This window comes from Netta rufina (genome assembly GCF_964035555.1).
Source record: "Netta rufina genome assembly, chromosome: 3".
NCBI classification, from domain to species: domain Eukaryota; kingdom Metazoa; phylum Chordata; class Aves; order Anseriformes; family Anatidae; genus Netta; species Netta rufina.
In genome coordinates, this window is record NC_140125.1 from 120,221,084 (window position 1) to 120,246,675 (window position 25,592).

A 25,592-nucleotide genomic window follows, 5' to 3' on the forward strand; every position below is an offset into this window, starting at 1 on the left:
GTCTCGAGTGCCTGAGCAATTCAGGGACAGCTCAGCCCTCTTTTTTTTTTTCTCTGCTGCGTGATGGGAGCGGAGACCTCTCACCCTCCTTCTCCCTGGCTGCTGATTGCTCCCAGCTGAGATGGGAGCTGCCCGTGGGCAAACCCAGTTCTTCATCCTCAGCTCGGGGAGGAGCAGGAGCATCAAAAACTCAGCAGGACAGGGCTGCTTGCTGCTGACAGCACCTTAACATGCTGGTTTTATTGTCACAATGCCACTATAAGCCCCAAAGTGTGCTGCAGGAGCTGCCTGGGGAAGCTCCTGGGGATGGGGGTAGGATCTCCAGGCACTACCCTCATCCCTCTGAGCTCTCCAAACCTCTCGAGATGTGCCTGGGGCGCTTGGATCCAGCCCAGAGGCGAGCAGCTGTTCTCTTGCTAACAAAATCCCCTGTGCTGTGCTGCAGCATTGCCTCCAAACACGTGCAACATCCCCTTGCCCAGCCCCTGAGTGCTCACTGCAAGGGCTCATGATGCCCAGCAGAGATTTTAGGCTCCTGGCCCCGACCCCGGAGCAGGAGGCAGCGTTTTTTCCGTGCTTTAACCCTGGGCAGCCCTCGGTGGGGGATGCTGTAACGAGGGGTGCAGGTGAGGAAGGACGATTTAGTGGCTTTTCCCTTTTGGTTTTCTGGAGGGTGGCGGCGTTTGGAGGGCAACCAGCAGAGAAACCTCGCGGGCTCTGGTGGAGAAGTGAGTAAGGATAAGGAGCCACTTCTCCCTGGATCTGCTAACAAGGAATGTGCCTCGGGCTCGGGCTTAATTAGTGGCTGCTGTCTCAAGCAGCCCTTCACAATAAGGGAGCTGATGGCGAAGGCGGGAGGAGGTTGTTTATAGAAACCTGCTCCCGGTGAGTCATTCTCCCTGAAATCTCTCCTTCCACACATCTCCCTCCTCGCCACGAGCCGCAGAGGGGCCGCCAGGACCCGGCGCAGCAGCAGCAGCAGCAATCCAGCAGCCTGGGATCCCCCAACCCCCTCCTATAATCCCCGGGGTGAACATATGGAGCAGCAGCTCAAATCCACTTTGGTTCCTCATCCTCGTTAGGAGGCTGCCGGGCAGCGTCCCTGCTTTGGGTAGGAACCGTCTAATTTCCAGCTCGGCCTCCTCCCTGCTTTGTTTTTCCTCGAACCGTGCTGGATCTGGCGTTTAAACAGCTCTTCCCCCTTCCTCATGTGCCTCTTCTGATGTCTTTGCTGCATTTCTGGGTGGCAGCGTTACCCCTGCCCAGCCCCACAGCCCTTCAAACCACAGCAGGAGCAGCGTTTTGGTGCAGGGTCTTAAAATTTTGGTGGTGGAGATGGGTCACGGAGCCCCAGAGCAGCTTTTCAGCTTCGTTTTCAGCGACAGATCTCACACCAAGTCCTTTCCCTGAAGGTTTGGTGCCCTCCCTGCCAGCACAACTCTCACTGGGACTTTTCCATCCCTGTCCCAGGGCTGTTTTTTGCCCCGGGGCACAGGTTGGCAGTGGGACCGGGGTGGGCACCCCCCACAAATGCCCTTGTAGGGGCAGCTTGTGCATGAGCTGAGTGCCCTGAGGTGCTCAGCAGCAGCTGGGGGGTGCACAGTCCTCAGCTCACTGCCAACCTCAGCCACTTTTGCTGAGGACGTGCCCTTTTTTTCCCTTTTTCACAAATTTTCCTGGCTGTGGGGTGCTCGGGACGGCTCCCCTGGTGCCTGCTCCTCGCTGCGCATCCTGCCCTCGCCTCCGGCTGCACGTGGAGTTGCCACGAGCTTAAAAAAAAAACAACAAAAACCAACAAAAAAACCCCACCACGTTGTGCTCTCTGCCTGGTACAGAGGTTCCTTATGTAACAGCCCTGCATTTTGCTGGTGAGTAAGAGGGAGTTTATCAGCCGGAGCCGGTCCCTGAGCTCTGGGAACGCTTCCTGGCAGGGCTGAGCCAGCTCCTTCGGTGGTACGGAGCCAGCCTTGGCTGCTGACGTTATTCACAGCCTGGCGCAGCGTGCTGATCGCTGCCCGGCCCTGGGTGACAAGAGCTGGGACAGGCAGAGGGACAGAGGGACACGAGGGGCCGTTTCCCTGCTGCTCTCGTGGCAGGGCTGGCTGCTGGCAAACGCAGGGAGCAAGGAGAGAGGAGAGCCTGCCCGTAGGGTGAGGAAGGAGGCACCACGCAGCACCCGGGAGGTGCTTGGTGGACCAATAACCCCCCGGAGGTAAGTTGGAGCCTCCCAGGATGATCACAGCCATCCTGAAACCTCTTCCGGAGGGCTTGGATCTTGCCCAAGGGCTCCCCTGTGTCTCTTGGCTGCTTTCCTCGCCTGGCAGAGAGCGCTTTTACTGAGCAGCTCCTGAGCCTTGGATTTTGTGGCCACTCTCGTGCTACAGACGTTTTACCTATTTTGCCCTTTTTTATTTATTCCTTTCGGTGTGAGTGCAGGAGCCGAGCTCTCCCCTTCCTGCCTGACCCTTGGAATAACTTCATGAAGTCAGAAGAAAGCTCGAAAACGTGGTTTTCCCTTCTCCCCCCCCCTAAATTTTCTCCTTGAAAGCTGCAGCCCCAGATCTGTGGGTCAGATGGCTGAAAAAAAAAACAAACCCAAAACAGAAAGAAACTACAGCCAGGACTTTGGTTTGCCAGGTGCTGCAGGCAGACCTGGGCTGTTTTCTTGTCATTCCCCAAGCTGTTTTCACCCATTTGGGAAAGCTCAGAAGGTTTTTGTGCCAGCTGGGAGGCTGGAAAGAAGCTGGGGGCACATTTCTCTCTCGTTATTGTCTTTAACTCAGTGCCTTGCTGCTCTTGCAGCCCTCTGCTGGGACTGCTGGGCTTCGTGGTGAGGCTGACAGCACCCAGAGCCAGACCTGAGCGCTGCTGCAGCCCCGTGGGGCCGTGCAGTGACACGTTCCTGCCTGGGGACATCCTGGGTGCAGCTGGTTGGTGGCCCTGAGCACGTAGCGGGGTCTTTTGTAGTACTGCTGGAGCCTGGGGCGTGTTTGCTGGTCTGGAAAGGCGTTTGGAGACTCTTCTTGTCGTCTTCTCCTTGCTGACCCTCTGTTTCTTCCCTCCCAGTTCGTGAAGTTTGCCAACATCGAGGAGGACACCCCCTCCTACCACCGCAGCTACGACTTCTTCGTCTCCCGCTTCAGCGAGATGTGCCACTCCAGCCACGACGACCTGGAGATCCGGACGAAGTGAGTGCCACGAGTGTGCTGGGGGCCTTCCCTGTGCCCCCAGCCTTTGTTTTTTTCCTGGAAAAACACCTCATTTTGGGAGCAGGCTGCACGGACCGATTGCTTGGTGCTGTGATTCCCCAGAGCTGGGCGCTCTCAGGTTTAAAATCGGCTGCTCTTCTCTCCCCTCATTTATTTTCCCAACATTAAGCCCTGCTGCCTCTCTGGGAGGGTGAAACAAGCGTAGAAAATGCAGTGCAGCACATGAGAAAAGCCAGTTTGCATTTTCTGCCCTGGCAGCAGGGCCAGCTCCGCCCAGGCGTTGCCTTGCTGTGAGCACACGACAAGGGACAAACGCGCCCTTGGGCACAGCACGCTTGAAAACTTCTCATTTTGGGGCAAAACGTGGGCAGGCAGCACCTGCAGGCTGCCCACCTGAGCTGCCTCAGCGCCTCCCTAAGCGTTTCTCACCTCTGCTCTAGGACTGTGCCACAGCTCAGAGAAGAAGGCAAGGAAATGACCCCGTTTCCCAGTTCCAAAAGGTGCTGGTGCTGGGAAGAAGCCCGGTTTTAGCAGAATTGAAAACACTTTCACAAAGTGCCTCCTGCAGCTGCGGGCTGTTATTTTCCACCTTGAAAGGTGGCCGTGTCTCTAGACGGCGCTGAGCACCGCCCGGCTCTGCTGCGCTGGGAAACGTACCCTGAGGGGATTAATTAGGACGAAAGCAGACAGATTAATGTTGTTTACTGCTGCCAGAGCTCGCGCTGGCGTGTTGAAAAAGGCCCAGCACTTGAAATGGCTGCGTGCCTCCCCGCGAGGCGCTGATGGCACAGCACCGTGGCACCCGTGGCTGCTGCCAGGGGCGATTTTTAAGTGAAAACAGGGTGTCAGGCAGCGTTTCTGCACGGCCTGGTGCTGTGCTGGTGCTGTTCCTGGAGCTGCAGTACCAGGGACCTGCCCTTTTCCAGAGGGGTGAGCCCCTGAGGTTTGAAACCTTGAACCCCTGAGGTTTGAAACCCCGAACCCTTGAGGTTTTCTGCTCCTCTGGGGACTTCCAGCCTCCTGTCACCACCACAGACTTGCAGGTCGCTTCTTTAATCAGGAAGCAATGGCGAAGGCTCATTATTTCCGATTGACTTTTAGGGCCCTGCTGATGCAGGAGGAAATTCAGCCTCTCCTGTAATTAAAAAGGAGGGCTCGGCGTTCCCACAACCTTGCTGCTGCTCGGTGGCCCTTCAAGAACAGTGTCGTGGGCAGATCGTTGCCTCGATTGGGTCTGCAGATGTGTTAGGGAGCCCTCAGAGCAGGTTACTCAACGCATTTATTTCTACTCTCTGTCTTTCTTAGGCACTAGCAAAAGGTTTTTAGGGGCTGGTTTCAGACTTAGCTGCGCAGGGAGATTTTTCCTGATGACTCTGTTGATTAGGTCAAGAGCTCTGGACCCAGAAAAGACACAGGTGTCACAGCACGTCTCGGTTTCCTGCTATCCAGCATCCCTGGGGGTGTGGTGTGGCTACTGGGACCAGAGAAAGCACCAAAACCCTTCGTAAAAAACAGAACCAAATCCACCCCTCGGGAGAAGCTGGTGCCACCTCTCCATCTGGGTTAGAGCGTGGCTGCAGCTCGCCTGGAGAAGGAAAGGCTGTGGATGGGAGCCGCCTGCTGCTGCCACAACGATTTGGGTTGATTCAGAGCCTTTCCTGCCTGGATCTGTCGGTTTATAGGAAGCTGAAGCTGTGGGATGCAGGGCAGAGCGACATCCCTGGGGTGTACCAGGCCCAGAGCTGAGAATTGGGGCATTATCGGTGTAAACCCCTCCTGTGGGGCAGAAATTAACACCTTTTCTCCAACTTCTTGTACAATTTCACCCCTGTGTGTATGTGTGTGTCTATAAATGTCAAGTTTTATCTACGGATATAGACGGGTAACCTTTTGAGGTCGCTTTGTCCCCCAGGATCCGGATGTCTGGCATCAAAGGCCTGCAAGGGGTGGTGAGGAAGACGGTGAACGACGAACTCCAGGCCAACATCTGGGACCCGCAGCACATGGACAAAATCGTGCCCTCGCTGCTCTTCAACTTGCAGCACGTGGAGGAGGCTGAGAGGTGAGGGCTCTGCCGGCAGCTTCGGGGCTGCTTTTAGCCATTTTTTTTTTGGGGGGGGACACCGTGGGCTGCTTTGTGCCTGCACCTGGTGTAAAAAAAAGCTGCGGGTGGTCGGAGGGGAAGCCCTGCGAGTGTCCTTGCTGGAGGATGATGCAGATGGCAGGAGCTTTGCCTGGTACCTGGTGCTGGGAAGGTGATTGCTGGCTCAGCCACTGCAGGGCAGCGTGGTTCTTGTGGAGGAGAGCTCTCAGCACCATCCCTGCAGTTAGGACATGCTCTGTTTGTGAAGGATCCGAGCTGCCTGCTCCGCGGGCTGACCCCTGCGAGGATTTGTGCTGAAATGCTGCCTGAGCAATTAGGTTACGGCCAGGCAAGAGGAATGTGAGGAGCTGAAATAGAGCTCTGCCCCTCCGTTCTTGTGGCATAACCCCCTGCTGGCTGCCTGCTTGCCGCCAGCTGCGTGTCTGAAGGGGACTCGCTCAGCTGAGAAGCACAGAGTGGGGAAGCAGGCACGGATTTCTCCTGGGATTTTCCTTTTGAAGCTTAGGAGAGAGAGATCAGGCCTGGGAAGGCGGCTTTTGGCCGGATGCAATCCCCTTTTTTCTTGTGAACTGAAGCATTGGAGTGGAAAAAAGGCGTTTGCTGTGTTCCTGCCATGCCACACGGCCCCAGCGTGGAAAAAGGGAGGGATCCCCTCTGGGGCGTGCGTGTTCAGCGAGATTTGTGCTGCGCCACGCCAACTGCTTTGTTCTTCCTCCTCTGGGAGGCTGCGTCCCCCCCTGGGAGACTGCTAACATCCTGATAACTGAGTCTCCTTCCAGTCCTGGGGACGTGGGGGCTGTTCCTGCAGCCTGACACGGCGTGGGGCTGGGAACGGGGCCATCCCAACACATCCAGGGGGCCCTGGGATCCCTGTACCTGCAGCGCCCTCCGATCTGGCTCAAACCCAGCACCGATTTATGCCTGGGCTGTGCCCCGATGCCTTCCTGGCAGGGTGACGCGTGGCTGTCGCTGCTCGAGGGGCAGCCCCGTGGCAGCAGGGGCTCGGGGCGGATCCCACGACCGTTCTGCTCCATCCCCTCCCCGTCTGGGCTCCCTGCCTCTTCTCCCCCCGCTGCTTCTGCACGCTCGGCTCCACTCTCGTCGCCCTCCTCTGCTTTCACAGCCGCTCCCCCTCGCCGCTGCAAGCCACGGAGAAGGAGAAGGAGAGCCCCACGGAGCTGGCGGAGAGGTGCCTGAGGGAGCTGCTGGGCCGGGCGGCGTACGGCAACATCAAGAACGCCATCAAACCCGTCCTCATGTAAGTTGGGCCTCCTTTTTCGCCACGAGGGCACGGAGAAGCAGCTGATGAGGGCTGGAGCTGGGGTGAAGGCGTGCTGGAGGTGGTGAGCGGGCTTCAGGCTCTCCTTTTCGGATGCGTTGAGGGAAAATGGCACCGGATAGATACCTGTTGCTGAGGAAAGTGGCTTCAGAGAGCAGTTGGTGTCCCTGCTCTCGCCTGCGTCGCTTGCTCCCTGCTGCTCCTGGCTGTCCCCGGACACTGCGTGCCTCGGGGGGCCTGCAGTTACCGTCCCCTTTCATTTCCATCTCTCCCCAGCCACCTGGATAACCACTCGCTCTGGGAGCCGAAGATCTTTGCCACCCGCTGCTTCAGGATCATCATGTACTCCATCCAGGTGGGGAGCTGGGGGGATTCCAGCCAGAGGCTGGGGCTGGGCTGAGTCACAGCAGCTGCCGCATTGCTGCATCCCCACGGCGCCGACACCGAGCTCTTGCCATGGATCCAGCCCCCAAACGTGCCCCAAAACAGGCTGCAGACTGGCAGGGTGGGCTGGGGACCCCCCAGATAAATGCTGGGTGCCACCCGGGTGCGTTTTAGGGTGCTGCCTGCCTCCTTCTCGGCAGAAAGCAAAGCCCTGCTGAATCAGACGGGTTGGCAGCAGGCTGTGAAATGCTCCGAAGGAAGCAGGCGGGCTTTGGGGGGGGAGCTGCCTCTTTCCAGATCACTGCCATGGAAGTGAACCCCAGCTCCCGGTCCCTGCAGAAAAGGAGGGGTGGAAAGTCCTTAGACAGGGACAGAGCCTGCCAGACTCTTCCCCTTTTCACCGGGAGCCCTGGCTGTGGAATTTCCATTTAGGTAACCCCCAAAGTGAAGGAAAATGTCCTTTTTTTTTTTCCATGCACGGGTCCCTGTGTGATGATGGGCACGGTGCTGACTCCCCACGGTGCCGGGGCTGCCCCATTTCACCCCTTGGCAGTTTGCTTTGCTGTTGGACTCGGCCAAACCACAGCCCTGCTTGGAGAAGCAGTGCTCTGACAAGCCCGTCGCCATCCCCCCACTTTCGTTTCATGTTTCTAATCCTGCAAATTGCCTAAAATCCTTTACAGCCCTGCTAGATTTTATAAAATCCCGTTAATGCCTGCTGGAGGTGTAGGGTCACAATAACTCAGCGGGACCCTTCTCCCTGAAATCCCCAGGATTAATCGTCACGATTTCCTTCGATCTCCACCGCTCTTCAGATCATTTTTCCTGTGCAAATTGCTCCGAGCTCTTGTAAAAACGACTTCCTCTGGGGGTGCCCTCTCGTTTTGCATCCGGAGCTGTGTTGGAAAGAGCAAGGGACTCGGCACTGATGGGCACGCGCACAGGATTTGTCCTTGGTGGCTCCGTGGGGTTACAGGAGCGGGTCGTTGCCTCCTGCACGTGGCTCCTGCGCTGATGTTCACGTTTCCCTTCCAGCCCCAGCACTCCCACCTCGTGATCCAGCAGCTGCTGGGGCACCTGGATGCCAACAGCAAGAGCGCGGCCACCGTGCGCGCGGGCATCGTCGAGGTCCTGTCGGAGGCAGCGGTGATTGCAGCCTCGGGATCTGTAGGTGGGTGCACGGATCCGTCCTCTCCGCCCGTTCTGCTGCCCCTGTGTTTTGGTGGGAGATCTGCAGAGCTGCTGGAGGTTTGGGGTGGGCTCTGGGGTGAGCTGGTGTTGAAGGATCTGGTCCGGAGCATCCAGGAGAGAGCTGGGGATTTGTTGGGTGCTATTTCAGTGCACCTGAGCACAACACCCACATACGGCTGGCTTTAGGCAGCTGAACGTGATGCCAGCCCTCTCTTTCATGCAGGGGGCAAAGGGATTTTCAGGGCTCTTTTTCTGGGGCTTGCCCTAAATACACCAAGCTGCTCTTGCCCCTAGAAGTCTGTTTCTCTCCTATCTTGACCGGTGGGTTTAAAACTTACCGTGTGTTTTTCCAGAAGGGTTTTCAATCTGTTTATGGGGTAACAGGAGATGCAAACCACACCATCCTTAGGGAAATTAGAGGCTCCAGCTCCCTGGGAAGAAGCACGGCTCTCTTCTGGCCCAGCTCACCCATCTTTTCTTCGCAGGCCCCACGGTGCTGGAGGTTTTTAACACCCTGCTGAGGCAGCTGCGGCTCAGCATCGACTACGCGCTGACGGGGAGCTACGACTGCACCGCGGGCGTCAGCACCAAGATCATCAAGGAGCACGAGGAGAGGATGTTCCAGGAGGCCGTCATTAAAACCATAGGTGGGGCTTCCTGCGGCTCCTGGCGCTGTGCTGGGGTGGGAGCTTTCTTCCTCTGCATCTCAGGGCGAAACGGGATCGCCCCCGTCCTAAAAGCAGCCCCGGGAAGTGGGATTTATCCCTTGCGTGGCTGTGGGTTATCGCCAGGTGGCATCGCAGCCCCAGCAATCCCCGGAGGAGCTGCGGTGTGAGGGCAGAGCCCGTGCTTCTCCCCGGGTGGGAGACCCTGAGGGAGGAAGGAAAGGAGGAGGAGAGGGCAGGTGGAGCCTGCTGGAGCTGGCGAAGGTGGGGATGTACCCAAAAAAAAAAAAAAAGGGGTTGGAGACAGGGCTTGGCTTCTCTCAACCTGAGCCTGGGGCTTTTCCTCCTGTTCGGATGGGTTTTGCATCACCTGGAGGAAAATCTGCCTGCAGGTACCAGATCCGGGGAGGTTTTCTCCTTATCCCAGCCTGGCTGAGGGCTGGATCGGAGCAGGGTGGGCTGCCCGACCCCACAACCCTCTTACTTTTAGGGCAGCGTGTCCTCTGGGTGGTGGGCTGTTCCTCACGAGTTTTCAGCGTGTCCTTGTCCCCTCAGGGTCCTTTGCCAGCACGCTGCCCACGTACCAGCAGTCCGAGGTGATGGTCTTCATCATGAACAAGGTGCCGCTGCCGTCCTCGCAGCAGTCCATCGAGGCTGGCAAAGCTGGGTGAGAACGGGTGCCTTCCTCCCTCCTCTTCCTCCCCCCTGCCCTGCTCTCCTTCCTCTGTCCCGTGCCTGGAGGCAAAAGGCTTCGAACGTGGGGCTGGAAGTGCTGGGGAGCTCCTGAAACTTCCCACTTTTGGGGACAAGGTGGGAGGTGGGTTATTTGATCTCCATTTTATCTCAATATTTTATTTGATCTCAATTTTATCGATATTTTATTTTATCTCAATATTTTATTTCCGTTATTGGAAAGCCTGGGCATCAAGATCTTCCACCAAGGGGAGTTGAGGAACTTGAGATCCTTGTTCAAAACACTTTGCTGTCTGCTGCAGCCATGATTACCAGGTTTTGAGGTCCTTAGAAACACATTAGGGGGGAAAGTGAAATTCTGCTTTTCTTTGGGCACCTGAAAGATTTGGGTAAGGAGCTTTGTTTGCCCTGGGGTGCTGTCCAAAATTAGCAGGGGAGAAAGAATAAAACTCAGGGGAGTGACTTCAGACGGGGTGCTTAGAGCAGCGAGGCAGCCGTGGCTTTTGAGGAGCTTATTTTTTTTGAGAAGCTTATGGCTTCGTGGGGCCAGCTGCTCCCTGCTGCCTCCCCACCCCGTTTTTGGCCCCTCCGAGCTGCCTCCAGGCTTTTATTGCCGCGGCGTGGTAGGCGGCGGGTGCACCAGGCTGCGGGGGAAGAGAGGGGAAGGAAAACACCCAAACAACACAACCCCTTGAGGAGTGCTGGAGCCGAGTCTGAGAGCTATTTGGAGCGAGGGTATCGGCGCTGAAACGTGGAGGTAAAGAGCGAACAGATTTCCAGGCTATATTTATCCCCAGAGTGTGGTCAGGCTGTTCCCACTTGTTTCTGTGTGGCAGAGAGGCTCGGGCTGATGGGAGACGTGCTCTGCTCCTCGCTCACGTGGGGGTAGCTCCTGGTTCGATCCTGATTCCTGTCGTGAGAGACGTGCTGGGCTCCCCGGGCTGTTCAGCAGCTCTCTTTGCAGCAGCAGGATCGTGCCTGTAGCCCCCTGATGCCATTCACCAGCCGCTTCTCAGCGTTTCTGTGGCCGTGCCAGGCTGTTTGTCACCGCTCCTTTACCAGCTCCTGAGCTTCCTCCTTGTAGAATTTTTAAATCCCAGGAGATGTGAGGGATGGGGCTTGCTATGGGTGTCTGAGTGAACCCAACCAGCAGCTTGCAGAGGAGCTGCAGCCTGCAGTTCCACCTCGGGGAGTGCTGCCTCTTGGTGTGTCCCTGGGTGGTGGTAGGCAGCAGGTTTTGGTGATGGGACAGTCTGGAAATCCCTCCAGAGCTCCATGTGTCCCTTTCTTCCAGTAGAAGGTTAGGAAAGATTGAGTTCAGACAGTAAAGAATTCAAGATTTCTTCTCTTTGCATTAAAAAGAAAGTTTTACATCCCTGAAGTGTAAACATGGTTCTCGGTGGCTTTGCAAGAAGAGAAATGAGAGTAAGCAGCCAAGGTACCTGCTTGCACGGACAGGAAGGGCTCAGCTTCATCTTGCCACTCTTCAGCAGCTTAAAAATGAGGGACCTGTTTGGATCTGGTGCCTGGATCCCTCAGGAGCTGCTGGTAGGATGGGCACGTGTGGAGTGGTTCCTTCTCCTGAGCTCGCTTTGTGCCTGCTTGTTTCTGGTACCGAAGCTGGGATGAATTCTTTTTTTCTTCATTCTTCCTTTGCCAGCCTTTTTACTGGCTGTTAAACCCTCATTTTTGGGGACTTCGACAGCACAGCTGTGTGCAGTGGTGACTTCCAGGACGCTGCTCCTGCCCTTTGAGGCTTCTCTGTTCTTTGGGGGTGTGGGAGGAAGGTTGTTTTGTTTTTCACGTGGCTTCTACCATTTTTCTTCTCTCCCTGGCAGGGAGAACCGAAACCGGCTGACACAGATCATGCTCCTGAAGTCCCTGCTGCAGGTATGAAGCTGTCCCTGTCCCTGCAGGCGTGCCCAGCCCCTTCAAGGCCTGTGACCATGCTGCTGTGGGGTTCCTGAGCTCAGAACCTCTCCCCTGACGTAGTTCAGGAAGAGCTCCATCTCTACTTATTTTTTTTCTGCCTGCATCCCCTTTTTATTGCTGCATTTTAACCCCCTGAGTGGCACTTTTCCGTTCCCTGCCTTTTTTTTCCTTGATGCCTGCAGGTCTCAGTGGGCTTCCAGTGCAGCAACATGCTGACAGCGCTTCCCAGCGCCTTCCTGGACAGGCTGCTCTCCTCAGCCCTCATGGAGGATGCTGAGATCCGCCTCTTTGTCCTCGAAATCCTCATCAGCTTCATCGATCGCCACGGCAACCGGCAGAAATTCGCCACCATCAGGTCCGTGCCCGGGGTTCTCCAGCGGGGCTGGGACCCGCAGACCCCACAGAGCAGGTTTGGGGAGGGAGATCTGCCAGGTTTAAGGGTGCCGGCAGGCTTGGGAGCTGCTGGAAGAGTTCTTCTTAAATCACGTGCCAGTTTTTGGGGTGGTTTAATGCTGCCGGGAGCCAGAGGGGTTGTGGGGGCCTCTCCGTGCCCAGGGGGATGTGGCACGAGCGTGGTCAGGCAGAACTGCTCCCAGGAGGATTTGCAGGAGCAGTGATATCCTCGAGGGGGTTCATGGACTGCATTGCATCCCCACAGATAGCCCTGCTGGGTGGCGCTGCGCTGCAGTTAGCTAGCCTTACTCTGGAGAGGAATGAAGCTAAATCAGAAGCAGGTGACTAATCTCACATGGAAATAACCTCCATGGGGTTTGCGGTGCTCCTGCTAAAGTAGCCTGCGTGCATGCTGCTTCGTCAACTTGCCTTTGTGTTCCTGAGTGCCACTGCCTTGAAATCCTGTAGTGATTTGGCTCTTCTTGAATATCCGAATTGCTCACACGGGTTTTGAAGCCAACCTTCAGCTTCCCCACCCTTGGTTCCTCCCGGAGGGCTTGTTCCTGGCCAGAGCTCTGCAGGCGTGTGGGAATCGTGCAAACCTCCTCCTCTCTGAGTTTTCCCTTTCCTCTTCTTTGCAGCACCATCAGCGACATCTCAGTCCTGAAGCTGAAGGTGGAGAAGTGCTCCCGCCAGGATACTGTCTTCATGAAGAAGGTAGAGTTGGGGTTTGGGTCGAGCTGTCCTTACACAGACCCGTGTAGGAACAGTTTATTGGTTTCCCCAAGCTACAATAGGGACCTGGGGTCCCATGAGACCACGAAACCCGGGGATATCCTCGGGAAAAGCCAGTGGGATTTGTCCGTGGGCCTTTGTACACCTCTAAATCTGCTATTTGCCCGGAGAAATGGCTATCCCAGGATGTACTCGTGTCCCAAATGCAGCTTTTTCTTCATATTTTTCTGCATATTGTTCTTTTTTAATCATTTTTATTTCTCCCAGCTTTGCACCACGCCTGAAAACGTTTTAAACCCCTCTGGAACTACCTGCAGGCCGAGAGAGGGTCAGTTTGTTAGCTCGCATGCCAGGGAGCAGCAGTGCAGCCCCCTGGGCTCAGGAGAGCTGCGTTTCCCTTCTGCTTGGTGCTACGAGCACCGTTTGCCTGCCCCAGCCTCTGCTCTCAGCCCTGCTGCTGCCTCCTCCTTGTCAGGATCGAGCAGCAGGCGGTGAAACCACCACCTGGTGGTCACAGCTGCCTCTCCCGGGGCTTTTTTCATTTGCTTAGTTATCTAAAGAGCTCTGGATCATCACGAATGGTGGCCCCTTTGCTGGGCCCTGCTGCTTTTCTTTTTTTTGTGTCGGTGGAAGCGTTGCTTGCAGGGGATGCTCAGTAGGTGACCGTGTCCCTCCGTGTCCCAACAGCACGGCCAGCAGCTCTACCGGCACATCTACCTGATCTGCAAGGAGGAGAGCAACGTGCAGGCTCACTACGAGGCTCTCTACAGCATGCTGATGCTCATCAGCATCGAGCTGGCTAACGAGGAGGTTGTGGTGGACCTCATCCGCCTGGTGCTGGCGGTGCAGGTGGGCAGATGGGAAGCTGGGCGTGCTGCTGGTGCTGGGTGGGCCGGGATGCTCCTTCCCCAGCGTCTTACCTGGCTTCATCCCCTCCAGATGTAATCTCTGCAGGTGTGGCTGCGCTTGGGAAGAGGCAGGAGGAACGGAAGGATCCTCTGGGAGGGGGATTTATTTTGGAGCTGGGGTCTCCGAGCAAGGGGGATGCAAATTCCTCACCCGTTTCTTCTGCTGCATGAGTGGGATCAGCTCTGCACTTGCAGGGATTGATCCTAATCAGCGTGCCAGCTCCTGCAGTGCCCCAAAAGCTGAAACGTTTGCAGGGTGCTGGTGCTGGGAGGTGGGTGGGGACCCCCCTGGGACCTTGCCTGTCCCCGTCTCATGGTTTTTTGTCTCTCTCTGCTGCAGGAGATCGCCCAGATCAACGAAGACAACCTGACGGCCTACAACCGCTGCGCGCTCTTTGCCCTCGGAGCAGCTTACCTGAACCTCATCAGCCAGCTCATCACCGTGCCCACCTTCTGCCAGCACATCCACGAGGTGCGAGGGGCTCGGGCTGAATCCTCGAGTTCTGCAGCCCCCCCGGCACCTGCGAGGTTTGAGCTTGGTTCCTTGCCTTCCGCAGGTCATCCAGATGCGGCAGAAGGAGGCTCCCTATCTGCTCCCTGAGGATGTGTTCGTGGAGAGACCCAGGTGAGAGCCTCTGCTGGAAACATCCTCTTCCCTGCCAGCTGATCCTGAGGACTCAGCACCTATAGGAGCGGTGGAGTTGATCAGCTCTTTGTGTGCCTCTTCTTGTCATCCTTTCCCATCTGGGGATGGCATCAAGTGTTCTCCATCCTTTTTTTTGGCTACGAGGAGGACCCCGTGCAGTCAGGGAAGGGTCCAGCTGCCGAAGCTGGCACTTCCAGCTGGCTGTACACCAGTGTGTCCAGAGATACTGTGACATTTCCAGCTGTGGTGACACAAAGTGGAGCCACGTGAGCCCACTGTTCCTACCTTAAAGGGGCTGGAAACCTCCTGGTGCTGTTCCCTGAGCAGAAGAGGTGCTGCCATTTCCCCCGGGCTTCATTTTTTGTTATTTATTTTTTTTTCCATCCCTCTAGGTTGAGCAAGAGCCTCGACCGCCTGGGCCCGGAGGTCTTTTTTTGGCAGAGCAAGATCAGCGAGGTGCTGGGGGGCAGCGGCTACAACTCGGACCGCCTCAGCACTCCGTACGTCCCCCAGCTGACAGGTACGTGCTGCCCTGGGGTGCAGGAGGGCCGTGGGGCAGGAAACCAGTCCCTCATTCCGCACAGTCACGGGGATGTGAAGTCCTTGTGCCACACGTGGGCCCGGTGTTTGGTCTGCCTTCCCTTAGAGGCGCAATTTTGGGGAAACTGAGGCACAAAACTATCAGGTGGGAGCTTTCTGGGGTCGCCACGTGCATGGCTGGCTGGACTGATGGAGCCACGAAGCCTGCTGGGCTTGGCTTGATGCTGCTGGGCTGGGTGAATTAGGGTGAAAACCCGAGCAGACTGGCTGCTACCCTGGGGAGGGGACACGAGGCACATCTGGGGGTGCCGGGGTGGCTGCCATCAGCTCTTCTGCCCATTTTCTTCCTCCCCAGATGAAGATCGCCTGTCCAAGAGGAAGAGCATCGGTGAGACCATTTCCCTGCAGGTCGAGGTGGAGTCTAGGAACAGTCCTGAGCGAGAGCAGGTACCGTGAGACACCACGTGAGAAAAATCTCAATAATTTCCCTCAGACAGGACCTTCTGTGAAGCTGTTTTATTCACGATTGCAAGGGCGGGCATCCTGTCAATCAGGAGCACATTTTAGAAAACAAATCCTAACCTTTTATTCCTTATTCCTCAACACCTGATCACCTCCTGTTTCCTCACTGGCTGAGTACTACAGGTTCACAAGCTACTCAACGCTCCTCTACACCATATATGTACAATTTTTTTCTTTTTTTTAACCCTTTAATTTCTCCTTTCTTATGTTTTGAGAACCCGTGATCTTTGTTTTACTGTTCTCCCACTGCTCATCCTGTTTGTCTCAAGCTTCCACCTTATTTTGGAACAGCGAGGCCTTCTACTGGCCGCTTATCTACTCAGCATTTCTCCTTATTATGACTACACAACTACCTTGGAATACAGAAAATTAATTCTCTACTGCAAAAACACAACCTAGTTTCTCACAACCAGGGTTGCAGAGGCTGCATTGTTCCTTCGGTGCTGTTTTGGCAGCCTGGCAGCGTGCAGCTGAGTTAAAATTCTTCATTTTGGCTGCATGTTTGGCTGGCTGTGAGCTCAGGGGCGTATAACTCAGCCCTTTTTGGTCTGGCAGCAAGTGGGGGGCAGAAAATCCCCATTTCCCACTGATGCTCCCCTCTGGGTGCTGATGGATCCCAGCGTGCACAGCAGGAAGGGTCTCACGTTGCTTTTTTGGGTGGCAAATCTTTATTTTCCTGGTATGTGTGTTTCTTAGCCATGGGAGATATAAGGCCAGGGTAGTCCAGCCTGAAAAAGCACTTGAAAAGTACAGGTTGCCAGGAACTCCCTGTCCTTTAAGGCTGGGCTGTGTTTTGGTGCAAGAATGCAGCCCCAGCGCTGCTTTTGGGATGCTCTGATCCCAAAAGAGTGTCCCGTGCTGCGTATTGAGCCCCCTCTGCTTTTCCCTTCCCTTTAGAGAGCACCAGCAGAAGAGATCACGTATGAGACGCTGAAGAAGGCCATAGGTAAGTGAGGAAGAGGAGGAGGCTTTAGGGAGTGTTTTTGGGGTTGGTGTGGGTACAGTCACCCCTCTGTGTGCGTGCACCACAGATCCACAGTGTTTTGTCACAGCAGCGTTGCCCCCAGGTTGTAGGGTGGCCAGGCAGCTCCATCTCCCTGCCCCCGGGGTGTCCCTGAAGACCCAACCTCAGCTTTTTAGGGATCCCCAGATCCTTCGAGGTTTGGGGAGCACCTGAGAGCTATCTCCTCCCCTCTGCTTCAGTAGACAGCGTCGCCGTGGAGGAGCAGGAGCGGGAGCGGAGGCGCCAAGTGGTGGAGAAATTCCAGAAAGCCCCCTTCGAGGAGATCGCCGCTCACTGCGGCGCCCGGGTGAGTCCCCACACCTAAATCCCCACAATCTGGGGAGATTGTGGCCCTGGGAGAGGTGGAAGGTGGCGATGAGGCTCTGAATTTTGCCAAGCCACCTTCCTCCTTCCCCGGGGAAGGCCGGCGGGGTGTTTGTCCTGCCGGGGGTGCAGCTGCACTAACGCAGCCGCCGCGTGTGTTGCAGGCGACGCTGCTGCAGAGCAAACTCAACCAGATCTTCGAGATCACCATACGGTGAGTTGGGGAGGTGGCCGAGCACGGCTGAGAATCCCCCTCGTGGTGCTTTTTGGGTGCTGGGAACGGGTGCTGGCCCGGGGTTGGGGTGTCCGTGATGGCACAGGGTCGCTGGGAGTAGCTTTTGGTTTGTTTGCTGCAATTCCCCACAGCTTTGGGACACGGGAGAGGTTTGAAGTGGTGTAAAAATTCATTGTTTTTTTTGCAGCAGGCCTCGCTTCTTTATAAAACAACCCCGTAAAACGCCTCCCTGCCTCTCTCCTCTTTCAGGCCACCGCCGAGCCCGTCGGGGACCATCACAGCTGCCTACGGCCAGCCCCAGAACCACTCCATCCCGGTGTACGAGATGAAATTCCCGGACCTGTGCGTGTACTGAGGGCGGCTGCGCTGCTAGGAGGGAGCTGCCCCCGCGCAGCTCGTGCCGAAGGACCTCTTGGGGAGACAGCGGCGGCCCCGCGGGGACCGCGTCCTCGTGCATGTGACAGAAAGGGACACGGACACCGAGGCTACCCCGAGATTCCTTGGCACCACGGACCTGACTCCCGGACTCTCTTTCGTGACCCTCTGCAGCCGCGTTTTTTGGCAGGAGGTGCAGGGAGGTGTCGTGGTTCTGACCTCCCTCTGCAGTTCTGCTTTTGGGGAGGAGAGAGGAGAGAGGGTCTGGCTCCTGGCGGACAGCATCGGGTGCCTAAATCCTCCCAGCACAAAGCAAAACCTGGTCCATTGGGGAATTCCTCCCCAAATCATCCATCAGCCACAGCCAGAGCCCCTGGCGAGGGTGCAGGAGGAAGCTGCGGGGTGTGGGAGTGGAAAAAGCAGGAGGGGACGCAGGGCACGGCGTGCCCCGTGCTCCAGGCAGGTCTCTGGGGTTGTGCAGTCCCCACAGCCAGCTCCTGGCCTGCGTCTTCCTGGCAGCTGCCCTGGTGCGGGGGCAATTCCCCCGAATTTTCCTCAAAGCTGCCCTTGATGTCCTGGACAAGAGGGTGCCCGGTGCGACACGAGGGTGGCAGTTGTCCCATCACGGATGTAGATGCTGCACGCAGCAGCCTGGCTGGTTCCAGGTCACCTGAAAACATGTTTTACTTGTGAAAACGCTTTTTTTTTTCTCTTTTTTTCTTCTTTTTTTCTCTTTTTTTTGAGGAGGGGAGCTGTGCTTCTTGTCCATGCCATCAGCAGGTTGCTGAGTCGGGCAGCCCGCAGGCAGCGTGCGTGCGGTGGGGCACCCGGAGCCGTGGCACGAGGCGTGAGGAGCAGCCACGCTGGGACTTGGCAACCATTTAACCAGCTATTTTCACATTTTTGGTTCAGGATCTCACAGTTTTGGCGTTACGGCCTGAAAAAGAGATTTTATTTTTTTTTTAACAGAATCCCTTTGGTTAAATCCTGGCTTAACTCAGAGAACACGAGTGCTGCGGGAAGGTGGCTGCAGCGAGAGGGGTTTTATGGGGTCCCACCTTCAGACCCTGCACCTGGCAGGCTGTGGATCTGGATTTGGACTGGGCAGAAATGTGGCTGTTGAGTTTTTTTCTGTAGACACGGGAGAGAAAAGACCCTCGGGGGAGAATTTGGGATCCTTTTGGCTCCTACTGAGCCGGAATTGCGAGCTGGAGATGGTAGGGATGGGGAAGAAAAAGATGCCTGGGAGGTATTCAGTAATTTACAGGGTAAATCTGGCTCCCAAACGCCTTCCAATTTCAGGAGGGTCTGAAATTGGGGAGGTGGGAGCTGCACGTGGCACAGGACCAGCGGGGCAGCTCAGCCCCTTGGTTCCTGGTGGCCTCAGCACCTCTGCCTGCATCCTGCTCCTCGTTCCGGCCACGCCACGTTTCCCTGCCACGTCTCCCCGCGGTTATTTTAAGCTGTAATTACACATTGACATCTTTCTATTTTTTTTTTTTTTTTTTTGTCTTTTCTTGGTGGCGGATACGGTTTGTGACTGCCCCGAGGTCAGCGCTTGTTTGTGTGGTCGTCCTGTAAATCCGGGTTTAGGAAATGACCTAGCTTAAGAGGACAGGAAAAAAAAAAAAAACAAAACAAGGGTGGATTTCGGTCCCGGGGCTGGCTCTGCTGCCCTGCCCAGCGCCCGAGGCTCTGTCCCTTGCTGCTGCCCCTCTTCAGGGTCCCCCCCGTGTTTCTGTCCCTCGCTCCTGTCCCTTTTTGCTCCCCGGATTACGCCCGGTCCCCCTTGGAGCCTGAATTTTGGCTGGGTGAGGTTTTGGGGCTGTCAGGGGGAACACAAAGAAACCGCTTGGCAGAGGAGGGGTTGTTCCCATTGCTGTCCCGATGGAAATGCAGTAGGGAAAAAAAGCAAGGAACCCCCAGATTGTGTGCTTGGGGGGGAAAACCCCTCCAAAAACACGAAGAAGAGGGGAAAGAGAGCACAGGGTGTGCTCTTTAGAGCCAACCTGGCCATAAAAGAGGAGCCGTGGGGCTGCTACGGGGCACATCCTGGGGGACCCGGTGCCATTTGGGGCTCCCAGCCTGCATGTTACCCCATGGACAAACCCCTGGTGAGGGGGGGGGGGATTTCCACGAGCTCCCCCTGCTCCCTTGCTGCACCCACTCCTCCCTCCCTCCCTCCCTCCCCAAAATCGACGCCTTTCGGGCCCCCCAGCTCCACTTGTAAATGCCCCCACCCCCCGTGTCAGTGACCCGTTTGTACGTCACCTTTAGTTTAGATTCTGGTGCGTGGATAGATGACAAAAGTGTATTTCTATCAACCTGGCCCTTAGCTGCATGTCTGCGTTCCCATCTCTGTATTTCGGGGGCACTGTGGGGTTTTTCCCCCCCCCCCCCCCCCCCCATATGTGTGTGTAGCCGAGGGCAGGAGGGGAGCGGGCTGCCGAGAGGGCCACGAGGCTGTCGGGATTTCCAAACGCGCCCTCGAATAAATGTTGATGTTGCCATCTTTTTTTGGGGTCTGCTGGTTTTTGGGGTCTGCTGGTTTTGGGGTCTGTTTTTGGGGTCTGCTGTTTTGGGGTCTGCTATCTCAGCATGTCCACGGCACCTGCGTGCCCTCTCCTTAGGGGCTGGAGGAAGGAGTGAGGATTTATTATTCCTCTTCCAGGTAAATTTTGCTCCTGCCTCGCATCCCTGCAGTTAAATGCCCTGCTACTTCGCCTCTCTCATCCTGTAGCATCCCCTCACTTAATATTTCCTCCGTTTTCTCCTGACTCAGTCTGGGGGAAAAAGGTTTAGCAAAATGTGGGGCCTGGGCTCAGCTCTGCCCCTGGTTTGGCTCCCTTGCGAGCTGCAAAGATCGTGAAATTATTCAGGTTGGAAAAAAACCTCCAAGATCAGCCCAGAGCGGGCTGTGCCCCACACAAAACCCTTTATCCCCATCCCCTCTGCTTTCATTGCACCTCCACGCATCAGAAAAGGCTTTGGACGTGGCTTTATAAACGGTGGAGCTTTCCTTCCTACCTTGGAGTCTTCGTTTTTGTCATTTAGAGGGCAATTGATGACTTTATGACAGTCGTTAAACAAAAAACATTAAACAAAAAAATAAAAATAAAAATAAACAAAACACCAAACCAACCAAACAGCCCCAGAGACGTCACGGACACTTGGCTAGCTTGCCAAAAAAAAAAAAATAATCATCATTCTTTATTTTAGAATCCTTTTAATCCATCATTTACAGTATTGTACAGCTCGGTGAAGGGATGGAAAGGACCCGGCGCCGGCACCGCCGCTCCCCGGGGGCGCCTGGCGGCTGCGTTGACACCTTCGCCCCGGACCCGCTGGGTTTTGGGGTGGGAGGACGAGGACGAGGACGAATCCTTCACCTGGGGTGGGAGGACGAGGACAAATCCCTCGGTGTTGGGGTGCGGGGGTGAAAAATCGACGAGGTTCTCGGCGAGACGAGGAGCGACGGCACTAAAAAAGCTACGCGGGGGCCGCGGCGAGGTGGGGAGGGGGTCCCCGGGGGGTAGGGGAGGGTAGGGGGGGGGCGGCCCTGCCCCGCTCACTGCCCCTTTTTGTAGGCGTTTTTGATGATGGCGTTTTTGAACAGAGTCACCAGCGGGGTCTGGCCGTGCTCCGAGGTCATGAAGCCGCCGTAGCGCTTGTCCTTCAGCGGCGCGTGCCAGCGGAAATGGCGCATGCGGTAGGAGCCGCTGTCCTTCTTCTCCTCCTCGCCTTCCTCCTCCTTCTCATCCTCCTCCTCATCCTCCTCGGAGAAGCCGGGCGAGCCCGGGAGCCCCTCGCCCCCCAGCTGGCGGCGAAACTCCAGCGGGTAACTCTCGGCCGACTCCTCGTCCACCCCGTTGGGGTACACCTTGATGGGCCTCCTCTTGCGGCCCACCGGCTTCCCCCAGCGAAAATGCTCCATGGAGTACGAGCGCTTGCCTTCCTCCCTCCCCAACCCGGCTCCTTCCTCCTCGCCTCCTTCCTCCTCCTCCTCTTCCTCGGCCGCCCGCCGGGGCGGCGGGGGGACGCCGGGCGCCTCGTCCCGCTTGTGGCCGCCGCCGCCGCCGCTGCTGCTGTTGCGGCGGCCGAATTTGTTCCAGCGAAAGTGGCTCATCACGTACTTGCGGACGCTCTCGGAGAGGGGCTGCAGGTGCCCGTTGCCCGGGTACATGGGCGCCTCGGCCGACAGCTCCGCTCGGCACGCCTTGGCGCACGCCTACGGGGTGCCAAAAGGGGGTGGGAGAGCTGAGCCGGGACATTTGGGGACATCGGGGACATCAGGGACATCGTTGGGTCCCCCCCCGTCCTCTCCGGGATGTGGATTTTGGAGCTCGTTTCCAAGATTTCCCCATGCCCGGTGCCACCCGTGCGCCCAGGCACCCAGCTCGCTCCGTGGGGATGGGGGGCACAAATCCACCCCCCCAGGAGGCTGCGCCGGGGGTCCCTGGAGGGAATGAGCCCCCCCTTTATGGGGACGGAGCTGTGACAAAGCCCTTTGCCAGCCGGGGTGAGCCAAGCACCCTGGGGGCACGGGGGGAAGGTCAGTTCCCAAATTCTGCCCTTTTTCCGTGCGGGAGGGGTGCCGCCAGCTCAAATATTTATTTTACCGTCGTCACCCAGCGCGGGGAAATTTGTCCCGATGAGGGTGGCGAGGTCCTAAATCAGGCTGCCCCCAGGAGCTTTGGGGGCCCCAATCCCTTGGGGTGCCCAAGGCCGGGCTGGATGGGGCTGGGGACACCCTGGGCTGGGGGCTGGGGTCGTGCCCATGGCAGGGGGTGGCACCGGGGGGGCTCTGAGGGCTCTTCCAACCCAAACCACTCCAGTACCCAGCACAGCCAAGAGGCAGGAGCCCCCCAAAACCCTTTTGGGGCACAGAACCCCCTTGGGGCACGGAACCCCCTTCGGTCATGGGGCGCAAAGCATCACCTCGAGGTGCTGACCCCACAGGACGGCATCCCCACCGCCCCCTCCCCACCCCACCCCCGTTTCTTGGGGTAAAAAACCCAAACAAGCACAGGGACCCCCCCCCAAAAAACCTTACCAAAACTCCGTTCTCGGTGGCCAGGTCCTGGCATTTGCTGCTCTCCCAGCACGGGCCGCTGGCGGCAGCGGGGTGGCCGAGCAGCAGCCCCAGCACCACGGGCAGGATGCTCCAGAGCACGCCCCACATCCTGGCCGGCGGGGGATGCGGGCACGAAACTAAGGAAAAACGGGGGAAAGACAAAAAAAAAAAAAAAACTTTTTTTTTCTTTTTCTCTTTTTCTTTCTCTTTTTCTTTTTTTCTTTTTCTTTTTTTCTTTTCCTTTTCCTTTTCCTTTTCCTTTTCCTTTTTCCTTTTTCCTTTTCCTTTTCCTTTTTCCTTTTTCCTTTTCTCTTTTCCTTTTTTCCTTTTCCTTTTCTCTTTTCCTTTTCCTTTTCCTTTTCCTTTTCCTTTTCCTTTTCCTTTTCCTTTTCCTTTTCCTTTTCCTTTTCCTTTTCCCTTTTCCCTTTTCCCTTTTCCTTTTTTCCTTTTCCTCTTCCTTTTCCTTTTCTCTTTTCCTTTTCTCTTTTCCTTTTCCTTTTCCTCTTCCCTTTTCTTTTCCCTTTTCCTTTTCCCCTTTCCCTTTCCCTTTCCCTTTCCCTTTCCCTTTCCCTTTCCCTTTCCCTTTCCCTTTCCCTTTCCCTTTCCCTTTCCCTTTCCCTTTCCCTTTCCCTTTCCCTTTCCCTTTTCCCTTTTCCCTTTTCCCTTTTCCTTTTTTTCTTTTATTTTTTTTTCCTGCAGGTGGTTCAGGAGATCCCTCCGCTGCCCCTGCCTGCAGGAGCTGGGGCTCTTTGGTGCAAATACATGAAGGTGGCATGGATGCAAACCCCAGAGGAGTCCCTTTGGCTCAGAAAAACCCAAATTTTGGGTGGCTGCCCCCGCTGGGGCTGCGCACACTCAGTTTTCACCTACCTCCACCTCTCCCTGCATCCCTGCTCCTTCCCACGGAGCCGCAGCCCGGCTATCACCACCCCCCTGCTTCTGTTTTTTGCTTTCTCCTCCAAAATCCCGGGTTTTTGTCACCGCTAGAAAACCCGACGTGCTGCTGACAGCTGCTGTCAGCGGGGCTCGCTGCCCTCTCCGGAGAGGGACATAACCATGAGTTATGGGGCATGGGGAAGGCGAGATGGAGCTGCCTTCAGCCTCCATCCCCTGCGAACCCCTCGCTGCCTTTTTGGGTATCAAATCCATCCTCCCTCCTTCCCTCCTGACCCGAAACTCCTGCGGGGTGGGAGGCTGCAAGTCGGGGTAAAATTCGGGTTGAAAGAGCAGGGGGGGGGTGAGGAAGCGAGGTGGAGGCGTTTCGCGTGGAACAATAGGCAAGGGAATCGCCGGGATTTCGGGCAGGGCTGTTGCAAAAGCTGCTGGTGGTTGGAGAAGTGGTGTGCTCAGGAGTGGCTCCGCTGCCTGCGGAAGGATGGCAGCTGTGAGAAGTAGCCCAGGGTCCAGCCAAAACCTGGATCCTTGCTGTGCTGCCGGCAGGAATCGGTCTAGGGGGGTCAGGGATGCCCACGGGACACGTTTAAGGCACCCCGAGGACACCTGGGCCCCGCTGTCCCCTCCTGGGATGTCCCCTCCTGGGATGTCCCCTCCTGGGATGTTCCCCTTCCCTCGTCTCAGGAGCTGCTGAATTGCCTAAAAAATGTGTTTCCCCCCCCCCCCCAGCTTGAGAAATTAGGAAAAAAAAAAGGAAAAGCCGTGAGCCTGGACTCCCCCCCTCCAATAAAAGAAAATGTGAATTTTTGGTATCATCAGTGATGCAATGGGTGAGTTTCATGCATTTCTCTGCTAAAACCAACTCTTTCCAGGCTTTTTTTTTTTTGAACTTTATGGGGACTCGTGTGTTTCACCTTTCCCCATGCCATGAGAGCTCCAGGGGGGGGCAAATCCCATCCCACCAGCCCCAAAAAGCCAGCTCCAGAAAATCTCCTCCTGGCCCAAAGAGCGTGGGAAGAGCTGCTGGGTCGTGCCTGGGCGAAGGGAGAGGGGGGGAAAAAAAAAGGAGAAGGGAAAAAAAAAAAGTGTTTGGGAGTTCTGAGAGCGAGCAGAGGCTCCCAGGGGGGAGAGGAGAGCGGGACAGACTGACCCCAGGTATTTGGGGGGGGATTTTTCATTTTCTGCCTGGCGGCGGCCACCCAAAACCTCCCCGGGCACGGCAGCACCGGGGGGCTTGGGCTGCGACCACCAGGACCACGGGGAGCAGGGCTGTAACAGATTAACACACAATAACACATTAAAAAAAATAAAAAAAGACTATAAAAAGGAGGAGAGAGGAGGCAGAGCTGAATTAACCCTTTCGGGGTGTGCGTGGGGGGTGTTTTATCCCCTCTCCTTTACTACCCGGGGTGCACCCACCTACCCACGCGAGGCGCCCGCATCCCCACTCCATCCCGCCCAGCGTTTTGCAAAGTTTTTCCCCTCCGTGAAACCCCAGGAGGATCTCTCCGTGCATCCTCAGGGCTGGTTTGGAGCCCAAGGGAGCCCCCAGGACCTTGCTTACCTGCGGCGTGGGCTGGGAGCACGGCCGCCTCCGCCGCCGTCCCCGTCTCCCGCGCGCTCCCGGAGAGCGTCTGCCACTTGGCCGCAGCCCCGGCGCTTTTTATACCCCACGGGGAGCTCGGGGCGTCGCATCGCCGCTGTCTTCTGGATGGATGATGGCCCCTTTTGGATCCGGGGAGGCGTTTTTTTTTGTTTTCTTTTTGTATTTTTTTTTTGGGGGGGGGGGGGGACACACACACGCGCGCACAGAGGGACCCTTCCAGGTAGCGAACAAAAGAGGAGCGAGGGCGGCGAGGGCTGGGTCCCCACGGTGACCGTGAGGGGGGGGATTAGCATGTCCCTGCGAGCTAAAAGCTCGTCAAGTTTTTTTCCGGGAGATGCTGCTAATTGCGTTAGCAGCCTTGGGGCTTGAATTTGGGGTGGGGGGGGGGGAAATGGGGGCTGTTTGTTACAGGTGTCGGGCGGGAGCATCGGTCGGCACTCGGCAAGGTGCTGGGGTTTGGGGTTGTCTCTCGGGGGGGTAAAAGCAGGTGGGTGTCCTCCAGCAGGCTGCAGACATCGGCACCACCTTGCCAAAGGATGCTGGGGTGCAGCAGATTTACCCGAGCTCCCCAGGGTGAGACAAAAATCCCCCCAAAAATGGGTCACTAAACGGGCAAAGCACACCAGGTACAAGGAACACCCAGGCTTTGAGCTTGGTGCAGGGACGAAGCAGGCAGGAGGCTCCTCTGCCATCCCCTGCTCCCTTTTTTTTTGTCTCCCTGCATCATTTCAGTTGGGTTTGTGCCTTCTGCAGCCCCCCAGACCTCCCCAAAATCCAGGGGACCTCCGTGGCACAAGCGATCCGTATCCCGCTGCCGTGCCCCTAACTGCATTACCTGCCTCCGTCCTCCCTGGGCCGAGCCCCTGCTCTGCAATATTAT

The 25,592-nt window shown here is 56.6% G+C and overlaps 2 protein-coding genes across 2 annotated transcripts in view; one reads left to right on the forward strand and one right to left on the reverse strand.

Moving 5' to 3' along the window:
* EFR3B (EFR3 homolog B) overlaps positions 1-17,757 on the forward strand; it is a 32,304-nt gene extending 14,547 nt beyond the window's left edge. The window contains exons 6-24 of the mRNA XM_084283379.1: positions 3,067-3,188; positions 5,122-5,271; positions 6,437-6,571; positions 6,869-6,947; positions 8,012-8,147; positions 8,653-8,814; positions 9,388-9,499; positions 11,364-11,415; positions 11,640-11,812; positions 12,492-12,567; positions 13,273-13,434; positions 13,834-13,965; positions 14,051-14,118; positions 14,532-14,659; positions 15,035-15,126; positions 16,099-16,147; positions 16,405-16,511; positions 16,693-16,742; positions 17,013-17,757. Of these exons, the coding sequence (XP_084139505.1) occupies positions 3,067-3,188; positions 5,122-5,271; positions 6,437-6,571; positions 6,869-6,947; positions 8,012-8,147; positions 8,653-8,814; positions 9,388-9,499; positions 11,364-11,415; positions 11,640-11,812; positions 12,492-12,567; positions 13,273-13,434; positions 13,834-13,965; positions 14,051-14,118; positions 14,532-14,659; positions 15,035-15,126; positions 16,099-16,147; positions 16,405-16,511; positions 16,693-16,742; positions 17,013-17,118 (2,091 nt within the window). The 3' untranslated portion in view covers positions 17,119-17,757. The remainder of the gene's footprint in view (positions 1-3,066; positions 3,189-5,121; positions 5,272-6,436; positions 6,572-6,868; positions 6,948-8,011; positions 8,148-8,652; positions 8,815-9,387; positions 9,500-11,363; positions 11,416-11,639; positions 11,813-12,491; positions 12,568-13,272; positions 13,435-13,833; positions 13,966-14,050; positions 14,119-14,531; positions 14,660-15,034; positions 15,127-16,098; positions 16,148-16,404; positions 16,512-16,692; positions 16,743-17,012) is intronic.
* Positions 17,758-20,706: 2,949 nt separating this feature from the next.
* On the reverse strand, positions 20,707-24,801 carry POMC (proopiomelanocortin; the record flags this gene model as incomplete). Its single annotated transcript, XM_084284504.1, has 3 exons — positions 20,707-21,366; positions 22,192-22,321; positions 24,671-24,801. 3 exons carry the CDS (start codon positions 24,799-24,801, stop codon positions 20,707-20,709), a joined length of 921 nt encoding a protein of 306 aa, XP_084140630.1.
* Positions 24,802-25,592: the final 791 nt, after the last annotated feature.